This window comes from Clinocottus analis, unplaced genomic scaffold (assembly GCF_023055335.1).
Source record: "Clinocottus analis isolate CAN_PGR_092001 unplaced genomic scaffold, fCliAna1.0.p SCAF_3, whole genome shotgun sequence".
Classification (NCBI taxonomy): Eukaryota; Metazoa; Chordata; class Actinopteri; order Perciformes; family Cottidae; genus Clinocottus; species Clinocottus analis.
In genome coordinates this window covers 14,913,449-14,926,719 of record NW_027176042.1, presented here as the reverse complement: position 1 = coordinate 14,926,719, position 13,271 = coordinate 14,913,449, and the positions used below count along the sequence as shown (strand labels likewise).

Genomic DNA, 13,271 nt, shown 5'->3' with positions numbered 1-13,271 from the left:
ACCGGGCCAGCAGACAAGCACAACACAGAATAAACAGGGTATTGGGAATTTTATTTTTTTTATAGTTTCGATAAGCCGAAAACAACGACACTGGTTTTGCATCACAATTTAACTTGTGGTGTAAAAAAAAAGGAAAAGAAAATGCACACACACACACAGAAATAACTATGAAGCTTATTATGATGGCTAATAAATATAAAAGTGATCATGATTAACTATAAAATATTGCTTCTATTGCCTATCATCCTTTTTAAACCTCATAGCTTGAGGATAGGAGCAGTGGGTGAGCTGGCTCTAGTGGTCACTCCTACAAGTTACAGGTTGTATCCCTGACAGATGTTCAGAGAGTCTCTCAGCATCAGGTCACGCAGGCGCCACAGTGCGTCGGCCATGGTTGTGTGGGCTCCTTTGCTCTTCAGCCAGTGTGCTGGCAACCGACTCTCCTGCTCTTTGGTCATGTGAGCGTCACGCCTTTGAGCTGTGACGGAAAACACAGGGTTTATTAAGTACTTATTCAACAAGCAAATTATACTTAATCGTGTGAGGAGGAGAATGATGTTTCTTCTTTTGTTGAAGCACACAAAATCCAGATGCACAATAAATAATTATGCTCAATAAAAAAAGTGTGCATTACTTTACAGATTTATCTTTGAACAAACCTGCTTCCATTGTATACTGTTCCTGATTTATATTCAAACAGTAATCATATTTTCAATAAAAGCAAATATTTTTATCAATATACTTGTCTTGACAGGTGCTAATATGGCAACCTTAGCATCCTTATAACTAAGACATTACAAGGTAGTTAGATCATCAAAACATTTATCATGGGGAAACTGTGGTATAATATAAAATGTCAGTGCCATTAATATTTTGTCCAAATAAAAAAGCTTCCACCCACCCACACAAGATGAAAAAAAGAAACATGGCACACCACCTCTGAGCGTTTGGTCCCATTTGCTGATGTTGGTAGACTCTGAATTCAAGCCCTCAATGTACTTCAGATAGGCCTCTGAATGGAGCACCCGCTGGGTCTTTGGTGGTGGAGCCACAAACATGGGAGAGGTGGGCTGCAGGTGTGAGGGCGTGCCTTGTCCTGGATATGGTGGGGGAGCATGCGGTCCTGGGCTGAACATCCCAGGCTAAAGTCGAACAATGAAAAATTCCTTTTTTTTTAGCATGAATTAAATATTCCACAATGTGGAATATTAAATCCTAACAATAATATGCTGCATACAATACATGTGTGGTATACATAACAACCATCAAGGAGGCTTTTGTTTTATAATTTACATATTTTTACTCCATCTTGTAACACCCATCAGTGAAAACGTAGCATGCCTGATTTTCATATTATTCTCTTATTAAGTAGAAAAGTCTGTGAACTCAGAAGATTTGTCAGAAGTGGAGCTCACCTGTTGCATAAAGTTTCCTGGTGTAGGACTTCCTGCCATACCGTTCATACCAGCGCCCATCATACCTGTTAAATGAGAACATTTAGTTTCTATGTATTTAATTTGCTTTGTGGGTTGCTTTGTGTTAAGACCTACCACAATGTTTTACAATGACTTTTCAAATATGAGTTGATTAGTAGTAGCTTGGTTTGTTTTCACAGGCATTATATCTGTAAATGAGGATCTTGTATATTTTAGGACTGGCAAATAAGTACACTTTGGGAGAGGTTGGTGACCAGAGAGCTTCTACTGCTCAGTGAGTGGACCCGGCAGTGCAGCCTGTGGACCAGGTAAACCCCTCCAGCAGGAGAGACACGACTGGATGTGACTGAGCAGATGCGACTAGGACAGTGAACCTTACCCTGATGAGGCATGCCAGGGTACCCAGGCATACCTTGCTGGAGATGGTGATGAGGCAGGAGGGCCCCCCCTGCAGGGTAAGGTAGCATTGTGGCCACGCTCAACAAGCCCTCATGGGGGCCTTGCATGGGCATGTAAGGTGGCCCGTAACCTCCCATCATGCCTTTGGGAAGAGGGCAAGGAGAGGACAACAACATATACATGCATAAGTGACATGCAGATGTAATAACATGCACTACTACTGCACACCCTTTTACACATGCACCTTAAGCTACACATGCTCTTCTAATGTTCTATTTTTGTTCAGGAGTGGTTAGACATTGACAAATGTGAAAGTACAACTGTAATGGAAAAAGAAGCAGCAATATCTAAAGCTTGGTCTAAATCTTGCAATATGTTACAATTGCCTTTCTTATTATGGTTTAAGATAGCCACCAAACCACTATATTTGATTAAACTATGATGTTTTTTGACATGATTCAAATCAATCCTCTGGGTAGACTCTGAAAATTCAGAATGGTCATCTCCTGTGATATACTTCACAATATTTCTTATTCAGAGCAGACTAATGATGTTTAAGGTTCAGTGTGCGTAAAGGACAGAAAATACAAACGGGTCTAAGAATGTTAGCAGGCAAAACAGGCATTCAAGTTAAATGAAATGTTGAAAAGTTATTCATGGTTATAAATAAATCATGCAGTCAATGTCATGCTTTTTTTATATGAAGCTAGTAATAGTAAAAAAAAAACATAAAACAATGTGAAAATGCAGCCAAAGAAAAACGTTGCTTTAAGAACGTAGTTTTGAGATACAGTCCGGCCTCATTTCCCTGCTGCCTTCTTGTCAAACACTCGTGCTGCCTCTGAGAGGGGTTACCTGACACAGGTGTCATGTTCTGGTTTATCATTCCCATAGTGCTAGGCGAAGGCACCACCCCCATCAGTGACCCTACGGGGGTACCTGCTCTTGGGGACGCTTGCTTCAGAGTTGGTCTGTCACGCTCTTGTTGGTCCACTATTTTGGCTGCACGTTCTGAAACAAACAAATGATTGCTGTCTTGACTTCCTTTAACATCAGCATACTTTCTCACCCACAAATTGCTCTTTCTCACCTTCATATTCAGCTTTCTTGGTAGCCTCGAGGTTCCTCCACTCGGTGCCCACGAGTCGACTCAGCTCCCCGAAGGAGAAGTCTGGGTTTCGCGCTTTGATGACAGCTCGCATTTCACTGCTGAACAAGATATAGCCACTCATGTTGATCTTCCTCTTGGCCCCTTCCTTCTTTGATAAGCCCTTTACCTTCGGAGTGGACTTCATGAAAAACAAAGATGCAAGTTAAAAAATAATCAGTTTGTCTTAATTTGAATATTAAAACACAGGGTTTGAAGCCAAGATTTGTGCTGCTCGGGTTAAGGTTGCTGGAGTTGTATGGGTACCTGAGGAGTGTATGGCATGATATCCATATCACTTGCAAGAGGGGTTTGCATCTGAGGCATAGATGGCGTCTGTGGAGCCTCGTCGTCATCGTCCATATCTTCCATATCATCATCCTCTACATCTGCCAGTTTAACCTCAAGCTCATTGATCTTCTTATCCAAAAGGGGTGATGCTTCCTTCTGTGGCACAATCACTTTCCTACACAGCAGAACCAGCACAAGAGAAAACAAACACAATGTCAGACTGGGCAAGAAACTGCTTTGAATCAGAAACAGTGTTCTGCTTGATAGACCGACCTGAAATAGTAGATCTCATCTTCCACCACTTTGGAAGAGAATGAGAAGCGTTTCAGACCCTTAAACTTTTTCATCTGCTTTTCTGTGTCAATATAGCGGCTCTCGCACAACAGGATATCCTCTTCTGAAACCTCGGTAGGTCTGCATGACAGGTAGTCCTTAAAGGAGGACACCATGCATTTGCCTGGAGAGCAGAGGGCCAGGGTAAAACATGTTAGTTAATTAAAGCACAAAGCATCATACATTTAAAATAAAATTGCACGGCATTTAGGCAGATGATGAATAACAGTTAGATCATTTTAGGTAATATGCTTCTAAGCTTTCTAGTGAAGTGTATCGTAATGCCGGTTGGTGACATAGTTAACGGACAGATATGAGGGATATCAATGTTCTTATTTAACTTGCTGCCAGATATCTTAACTTGTTTCCAACAATGTTGAACTATTCCCTTAAGTGCATTAACTGCGATGTTTGAAGTTATCAAAACAGAACCTGTCACGCAGGTCATGGGCAAGGTCTCCTCCAGCTGGCTCAGAAACACTTCTCTCTTGTAGAACATCTTCGTGGGCTCGTGCTCGGTTTCCTCAGGGTGAATAAAGATGGGCCCAAAGAAGAAAGTAGTTCCATTCTGCACCCAGAGCTTCTCTATCCTGCAGCCCAGTGAAGAGAGTGAGGTTACCAATAGTTAATAACTCAATAACTAGTGTAAGATGGCCTCTTATTCTTATAGAAAGGAAAACAAAACAAAGAACGTTCACCCACCTGGCAACCCGGGGCTTTGACAGACCATGTGACTGGATGTAAACGCAGTCTCCCACTTTATACCATATATTGTTGTAGGCTAACTGTTCATAGTGCTGACAGCCGGGTTCGGCTCCACTCATCTCAATGGGGACATCCTCTCTCTCCTAAACAAATAAACATGGACACACAGAAAATTCAGAGGTTTATATTCTCACAAATAAAACTTAATCTTTAAAATAACTACCCCTCTCATACCATACTCATTGTCAAGACATGCCTGCTATCACTCTGAGCTAATGAAACCTCTGTAGTCGGCCAGCTGACAGTGTTCTTAGTTGGCAACAATATGTTGTTGATTTTATGGTATTTTTCATTTAGACCTGGACTCCAGCAATATATTTAACACTGAAGGACCAGAGGACTTGTGTCCTTATTCTGGAGGCATTTTGGGATTAGGCCAAAGGTAGCTCAATACTGAAGTCTGTTATCTGTACCTGTAGTTTTATTTTGTTCTACAATAACCCACTTTACATTAAATGTGAATCAAAAGGACTCACAATAATAAAAACTCAGAGGAAGATAAAACCTTATTTTGTGCAATCTATTTTATCTTTGGGTGAGAATTGTTTAAAAATATACAACAAATGATATGTTATGTCATAAGCCTAGAAAATACGATGTCACCTCACCTTGTCAATAAAGCCTCCGGTGCCTGCATATGCAAGTGTCTGTTTGTCATAGTCAGGCTTGGCAAACATAGAAGCAACACGGACAACAGGCAACGGCACCTCCCGGGAGATGAGTTTCACAGTGCTCACAGGCACCGACCATATCTTGATCTTCTTGAAAGACTTGTTCCTGCCAGCGTAGCGGGATTCACAGACGTACACATCCTCTGCTTTGTGGCCCTCGGCTTGCATTTTGAAATAATCCTACAGACACCAACCACAAAAAAAGGCCGGTAAATTTAACAGATCCTTGAGTCGAAACAAAAACTATTCAGGTTTTGTGGAAGTTCTTACCTTCACAAATAGGACCAAACATTTGCCCAAAACTTTACTGATGGACACTTTGTTATAGTAGTCGCTCTTGAAGACCTCCTTTTCTAGAAACTTGCGCGTTGCCAAGTGAAAGGTTTCACTTGGCCTGTAAAACCAGCAGCCATGGATCCACTTCCCACCTTCACACCCAATCCATGAACAAATAACCAAAACAAGAAAGTTCAAATTTGTGAAAATCTCAGAATTTAGACTTTTTTTAAAATAAGTCGGTCATAAAAAAGGGTACAAAATGAGTTATGATAGTTTGCATAATGATATCCAAATATTGTCCAACTGATAGATGTGTTACCTGCTTCATCCTCCCACAGGCGTTCGATACAGACAATGTGTGGTTTCAGGTTCGGCTCTGACGGCTCCACATAGACAAAGTCTCCCACGTGGTAGGTGAGGTTCTCAAAGCTGCAGACCTGAATGTACACACGCTCTGACTCGGAGGCTGGCTGCCATGACTCTCCTGGCAGGTCGTCAGCTTTCTCCCCATCTTTAGATGAGAAATACAACAATGATTTTAAATTAATACTACATGAACAAATTAATACATTTGTAATCTCCGTTTAATAAGCCGCACGTGTTCATACACACTAACCTTTGTTTTCCTTCTCCTCTTCCTCAGTCTTTAGCCTGTCCTCCTCAATCTCTTTGGGAATTTTCTCCCTCTTTTCCTGATCCACGTCGCTGTGCAGGTGTTTTGTCGTGTAGTTGAGTGAAGTTGACTGCAGAATCTCTCCATTCTTGCATAGCTCATCCCTGATCTTAATGAAAAACTGTTGTAGCTCCACTGCATCCTCAAATATCTCAGAGTCAGTCCTGCAAATGCAAAAAAAGGACAATTCATTCGCACTTTTGGACACAGTTAAGCTGTCTAATAGAGAATATTACACCATTTTAGCTTGAGTATATTGGGAAAGAATAAAATGTGTGTTTATTCCTGAACAGTTAACGATTTTCATATTTACAATAAAATCTGGCAAAAAGATGTTGACTGTTGATTTCTAAATTTGGACTCAATCTACCAACTGGTCGTCAAAGAAGTAACATATTATCTAAATTATAGTAATTATGTAAACAGTAAAACTGAAGGAAATTTGAAGTGCTCTTGAAGTTAATAGTAAGCATATTACACTATACAGACATTGACAAAATATACACAGGTGGGGCTCTCCGTGGATGGCGCATGCTTATTATTCCAAATCTTTGTAAAAAGGATTGTAATCATTCTGGTCTTACGGTTTTATAGGAATCTTACAAAAGGACTATTTTAGCTCAATTATATCAGAAGGTTGGTTTTTGTTATTTGTTGCAACAGCATTTTTCGAAAAGTTGTACAATTGGATAATGCTCTAAATTTCCATGTGACTTACAGTGTAAACATTTTATGACCCAATGACGTAAAAACCCTTTTCCATTTGTTGTTTCAAATGCCAGATTATCTGTCTTTGTTTGTCCCTATATTGAACAAAATAAACATCATTTTTTTACTGATATAACCTCAGAAAGACTTTTTAAAACAAGATGATATACCTGTGTAGCCTCCTTGCTTTCTCCAACACTTCAAACATGTGTTCCTGAAAGACATCCAGCCTTCTGTAGTGACCACGATCCACATTCACCCTGATGACATCAAAGTTTTGCGGTGTTCTCTCAGGGGCGGCTGGATCCACAGCAGGGATCTCAGCTAAAGAGTCGCTGTAGCATCGGCCCTCTTCGTCCTGGTGGCCCAGCACAGAAACAAACAGGTTCCTGATCACCTCCCGCACCAGATGTCCCACATTAGGAGCTCCGGAGTCTTCGCTTCCCTCCTGCTGCTTGCGTGTCTCCAGCAGCACCCGATGCAACACTAGAGCATCCCGGTAGATGAGAGACTCTGGCTCATTGTACATGCAGGCATTGTTGAACATGAGAGAGAAATCCTCCACCAGGGCTTCAACGTCTTGGTAACGACCAGCCGCCATGTGGCTTCGGAGGCGCTCCATATCGATGGGTCTCTTGATAGTGGCATAGTAGTCAGGCAACTCGGCACGAGATGGCAGACGAAGAAAGATTGTGCTAAGACGCCGACCTCGGCGGTCAGTGAAGTTTCGCACGGCATCGTAGAGCTCATTTAACCTCTGCTGAAGAGGAGTGATGTATTTGGACTTCTTTGGAGAAACGCCACTCTTTCCTACACACAAAAATACACTTATGATTAGACGGAATTGTAAAGCCAAAATAGACTCCAAAAACAGCTGCACTGACAGCAACACCAGGGCCCTCAATAAACTACAGACCTCTTTTCGACCTAATAGTTAGGCCATTTTCACAGTTGTCGTTGTGCCAATGGATGATAAATTGGGCTAAAAGTTTGTGTGGCATAATAGATTAGCAAACACTTAGTTGTTTCAAGCCTCTGCAAGTCCATTGTTATACTATAACAAAATGACTCAAATCATTGAAGGTTAGAAAATGATCTTATGTTGGGGTACATTTAAAAACACTTTGCAATGATGTTAAGGTTCTCAGATTTTTAATGAGCTGGAAAACTACGAATATGATCAAACTTACTTAGTTTTAGTTTGGGAGATGCCAGCTCTTCTTCTTCAGACAAAGTACCCATCTCCTTACGCTTGTCCTTTAGTATCTTTTCCAGAATGTCAGCATCATTATACACCTACATTGATGACACCCCGCCCCAAAAAAATATTAATATCAGAAAATTTTAAAATATGCAAAAGTAGCAAACATTGCATATATTAAACTCTGCACTGTGCCTGAGATCCTTCTTCATTGTAATGCCTGGCATTTCGGAACATCAACTTCATTTCTTCCATCAAAGCATCCTCTGTCGCGTAGCGTTCAATACGGATGTTGTGCTCAATGGTCTTTAGGTCCATCGGTTCGAGGATGACTTTATAGTAGTCAGGGTAGTCCTTCTTGGATGGTTTGACCATAAACAGATCACAAAGGCGTCGATTGGTGCCCGACTCCCTGGAGTCAATCACTGCGGCGTACAAGGTCTTCATTCTGTTCTTTTTGATATTTTTCTTGTGGCTTCAAAAAAATCAAAGTAGAATTTTAATGAGCTTGGCTGGCAACACAAACACAAAACATGGCTTCAGTGTGCTATTTTTTGATTTGTTATTAGCAAGCAAACTAGAGATTCTACATTCAAGAGAAATAGCTATGGATATACAAGTCATTAAACATCTGAAGGGAGAGAAAAACCTGCATACCTTTTCCTCTTGATGCTCCCTGTATCAGAAGAGAGAATGCTGTCTCCATCCTCATCGTCCCTCCTCACCACAAGCTCCCTCTTTTTTGCCTGTACCAAAAGACAGGTGAATATGTCAGTTGACAAATACACTAATTTCCGCAAGATGCTTCCTTATTCGTTTCAAATTGCGGCTAATTTCTTTCATTCTTGACCTAAGAAGACTTAAAACACCTTCTGGTATAAGTAAAAAAAACAGCAATAGTCATTACCTGCAAGATCTGCTGAAGCCTAAAGGCCCGCTTGTAAATGCTTGAGTTAGGCATGTTGTAACGCTTTGCATTTTCAAACATCAGAGTGAGGTCAGCATCCATCTGCTCCACATTTTCATACTCGCAGTTCTTCATTTTTGCCCTTAAAAATAAACGGGGTATTAAAGATTTGCTGGCAAAAGTTACATTTACCAAATCACACGGTTCAATTAAAAATGTCAACAAATAAAACCCAAAATCAAAACTTGTTCAATCTGCCATTCAACATGATATCTTACCGGATCTGCTGCAGAGCGATGGGTTGTTTGATCTGCTGAAAGTAGTCGGGATATTCCTTGCGAGAGGGCAGGTGCTGGAAAGGTTCAGAGAAGACCTGGCCCTGGCTGTTCCTGGCACCCCTCACAGCTTCATACAGCTGGAAGATTGGGTTGCTCATCTCCATGCTAGAACTCTGACTCTCAGCCTCTGACTCGCCCTCGTCGTAGCAGACTGAGCCTGTAAACATTTAAATGGTGAACTCCTTTTTTCCAACACAAACACAAGGTGGATTTATCTGCCACGTGAAGCGCTGGTAATTACCAGAGAGCACCGGATCGTCCTCACTCTCTGAACCATAGTGGAGAGCTACACTGACACCAGAAAGTTGATCCCCCTGTCCAGACCGTCGATTTCTGAAAAGTAACAGTAAATAAACAAGACATAAACCATGTAGATGTTGTTCATTTTCTAAGAGAAAAGTGTTGATTTTTGTGTCTGATTGTCATTAAATACCTGATCCGAAGACTAGATTTAGTGGGTTCAGCGTGTTCAAGTTCAGTCTTTCGCTGGATGAAGACTTTTTTTATCGTGTTAGCATCCTATACAATAAAAAAGAGAGAACAATAGTTAATATTTGGGATGTTACATCTTGTAAAAAAGAAAATCAAGAAAAAGAGTTTACCTTGAAAACCTGAGATCCTGGTTCATTGTACGTTTTGGCATTTTTGGCCATCAGGTCAATGTCCTTGGCCATCGCATTGACACTTTTATAGTATCCAATCTATGCAAATAAGATAAATTAGTGCTGGCTATAAAAACAAACCCCAATAAATTCTGAAATCATGGATGTTAAAGGTGAATGATGCATGACAAAGCAATCAGTCATTACCTGAATTCTTTGGGCGATCGTTCTCAGATCTATTGGCTCCTTTATAACGGCATAGTAGTCTGGGTAATGCTAGGATAGACAAACATGTCTGTAAATGTCAAGAATTAACCATTGTAAGGAATAAATTGAAAACTAAAGGCTCTTCAAAGACATACCACTTTGGAAGGCAATTTCTGGAACAGTTCACTGACCAGACGGCCTGAGGGATCAGCGTGTGACACTAAAGCCTCCAAGAGTTGCTCAAACAATTCTTTCAAATTGCCAGTTGAGGTCTAAAAGATAGATGTGTTAATGATTATTTGTACAACAACCATTGATTTTCAAGAAAAGCATTATTCTAATCACTACAAAAAAATGTGATGTAATACACTTCAGTTAAATTAATAGGTGAATATCATACAAGCAGGCAACTCAACAACCCATTCAACAAGAAAAAAAACTGACCTCATCTTCAGTTGACATTCCTGGATTATCCATCATATCATCTTCATCATCCTCATCTCCATCCCCGGGTTGCACAAACTCATTCCTTGTTTGCAAATATACCTCCCACAGCTTGCATGCAGCTTGATACTCCCCCGTGTCACTCTGAGTTGAACAGGAAAGGAATTATGTCAATTAATATTTGTTCCATTACGCTATGCTACAGTGACAAACATACTTTAACAGTACTTACCTTGTAGAATGATTTGGCATTGTTGAACATAAGCTGGAAATCTGCAGTAAGCTGCTCCACGTCATTATAATCTTCTGACTTCAGTTTATACTGAATTTTTGTCATGTCAATTGGCTGGGACACTGTTTCATAATAATCAGGCTGATTCCTGAAAACGAAAAAAAGAGATCAGGCTTCACTGTAATCTCTGTCCGTCAGACTGCCACATTCATAAAATACAGTGTATGATGGATGGTTGACAGATTCACTCATCTTGGGCAGGCCTACACACAATTAAAAACAAAGTTAATCTCTCCGCTGGCCTTTGTGTTACTATACCTTCTCTTTGGTACCCTTTGGAAAACGTCACTAAGTTGTCTCCCGTGGTCGTCCTTGTAGTCCCTGACAGCGTTGAACAGCTCGTGGCATACAGCAATCTAAAGGGAAAGAGCCGTGAAAATAAAATAGAGTTTACTAATTCACACATAATAAAAAAGATGCGACATCATTTTGAAGCGGCAGTTGTAGTAAACGTATAAAACACGTGAATTTACTGTATCTACAGGAGGAACATTTGAAGTTCTTCTTCTTTTCCTGCCACTTCCCGGTGTGGAGGAGGCATCGTCCATGTCCCCACCCCCACTGACACTGCTGGATGGAGAAGTGGCCCTTCTCCTCTTGGAGCTCGCGGACATCGCTGGCTTGTTTAACAACAAACTGGCCCGCTAGCTGCAAACAGAGGGCATTGTTACTGAGGATTTTAGTCAAATTGGACACGCGGTTGATTCTAGTTAAAGGGTGCATTGGTCGTCCATCAAGGATAACAACGGGAACTAGATCAAACTCAGACGGCTAACGTTAGCACCGCTTGGATGTATGAAACAAAGCGGCTGTTAGCGATCGTGTCTCGCTTGCTGCTTTTGTCACAACGCAGCTACGTTAAATATTGCAAAGATACCAGAAAGCACGTCCAGGTTGGGGTAATTAAACATATAAACAGACTTTCGAAAGCGAAGCTTACCCAAAAACTAAGCAAAGTGTGCAGTAGTTCCCTGAGCAAAAAATGTGTAACGGCTAGCTAGCTAGTGTTGTTTGAAAACTTCTGCTGCCCGGAAGTTGAGGTTGTTTTGCGTTTGTATGTCGATAAGGAAAGTACCACCGGAAGTAGTGCTGCCCCTTCCGTCCAGGAGTAGAGTACTACACCCAGTGCTGTAGTAGAGACACCACAGAAGATACACAATGTACAGGAGAAAGACATGTTTTGGTGTCTATAATGTTAGTAAGCCAACACAAAATACTGCAGTACATAAGTAGCATGGTGAAGCTGCTTTGTACATAGTGTTTTTTTATATACCTATGTTTTTGTTTTGAGGCCATTTTCTAAAATGTTTTATGTGTTTGTGATGCTGTATTGTATCTGTGCTTGTGTGCTGCTGCGTCTTGACCCGGTCATCATTGGTATATATATATATATATATATATATATATATATATATATATATATATATATATATATATATATATATATATATATATGTCTGGTTTATAAATATTTGTTATATGTATATATATATATATATATATATATATATATATATATATATATATATATATATATAACAAATATCTGCTTATATATATTTGTGTATATATATATATATAGAGAGAGAGAGAGAGAGAGAGAGAGAGAGAGAGAGAGAGAGAGAGAGAGAGAGAGAGAGAGAGAGATTTTCAGCCAAAGTGCTTCACAGACAAACAAATAGTTTTTTTAATGGCAAACACGTGATACATGTGTAGTTTACAGGAGGTAATGAAATAATATATTACAATACAACTATTACTAATGTAAAGCAAAAGCCATTTTGTAAAAAAAAAATAATTATAGCCATTTGTGTCTTTAATATATGGGGCACATTGGAAGTGTTTGTATAGAGTCCATTATTATAGTGTGTATTAATTTGTATGTTGAGTGATCAAATCCTAATCTGAGTATTCACTGCATTTGGTTGTCTGCTTGAAGAGTGGGAGGAGGGATTATATGGTTTGGGGATGGAGTTGTAGAAATGATCTGTATTCACAGCATGATGTAAGACCGTCCTTCAACATGTATAAGTTAACTGTTATGCATTTATGAGGACAACAGAGAAACACAAGGAACACACACAATTTATATTAAGGTTCTCCATCCATGTCTTTGAAAACAGAGTGTGGACAATAATATAGAGTTTGGCAAATAAAAGACCTGGAGCACTTTACAATGTGTTTAAAAAACAAATAGCAAAGAAGAAAAAAACTTCCTTTTGACATTTTAACAATTATTATGGTGAATATAACTATTTGGATTTTTTGTGTGCTAAATGCTATTGCATTTCGTCGTTTTTCCATTGTCTGCAACTGAAAATGAGGCCAGCAGGCCTTTGCTGGTTCCTGTGACCTGAACGGTCAACATGCAGGTGGTCTTGAGGAGTGAGTGTGGCGACAGTGTTGATGCTTTGAGAGAACGAAGTAAGAAGGGCGTTGTCCCGAAATGAGTGTAAAAATCCGAAGTTTGCTTCTCCGCAAGTGCTCACTGGGCCTATTTGCTTAAACCAAACTGATATTACCAGTAACCTATAAATGACTTGTGTTCAAACAGGCCGCTTGGTTTGTGTGTGTTTTG

The 13,271-nt window shown here is 40.2% G+C and overlaps 1 protein-coding gene across 5 annotated transcripts; it reads right to left on the bottom strand.

The window, feature by feature from the left end:
- Nucleotides 1–34: 34 nt before the first annotated feature.
- Nucleotides 35–11,734, bottom strand: pbrm1l (polybromo 1, like). Of its 5 annotated transcripts, none has more exons than XM_068593359.1 (30): nt 11,634–11,734; nt 11,167–11,341; nt 10,952–11,049; nt 10,634–10,781; nt 10,402–10,545; nt 10,113–10,229; nt 9,958–10,026; nt 9,751–9,849; nt 9,582–9,667; nt 9,390–9,481; nt 9,089–9,305; nt 8,811–8,952; nt 8,561–8,649; nt 8,099–8,378; nt 7,893–7,998; nt 6,873–7,512; nt 5,938–6,158; nt 5,641–5,832; nt 5,313–5,470; nt 4,980–5,222; nt 4,309–4,454; nt 4,039–4,196; nt 3,547–3,730; nt 3,250–3,448; nt 2,926–3,124; nt 2,691–2,846; nt 1,816–1,977; nt 1,416–1,480; nt 938–1,142; nt 35–478 (listed from the first exon to the last, which is right to left on the bottom strand). In XM_068593359.1, the coding sequence occupies exons 2-30, from the start codon at nt 11,305–11,307 to the stop codon at nt 315–317; spliced, it is 4,920 nt and encodes a 1,639-aa protein (XP_068449460.1). In that variant the 5' UTR covers nt 11,308–11,341; nt 11,634–11,734; the 3' UTR covers nt 35–314. The 5 variants fall into 5 exon arrangements, with proteins under 5 accessions (XP_068449460.1, XP_068449462.1, XP_068449463.1 ...); XM_068593361.1 differs by having other exon boundaries at nt 1,849–1,977; XM_068593362.1 differs by having other exon boundaries at nt 2,775–2,846.
- Nucleotides 11,735–13,271: the final 1,537 nt, after the last annotated feature.

Bases quoted from the DNA above. Each gene is read 5' to 3' on its own strand.
- pbrm1l (XM_068593359.1), bottom strand. From the start codon at position 11,307: ATGTCCGCGAGCTCCAAGAGGAGAAGGGCCACTTCTCCATCCAGCAGT. The intron at 4,455-4,979 runs GTGAGGTGACAT...TTATTTGTTTAG, and splicing joins CCGGAGGCTTTATTGACAAG to GAGAGAGAGGATGTCCCCAT. The intron at 479-937 runs GTGGTGTGCCAT...TTTCCGTCACAG, and splicing joins ATGGGACCAAACGCTCAGAG to CTCAAAGGCGTGACGCTCAC.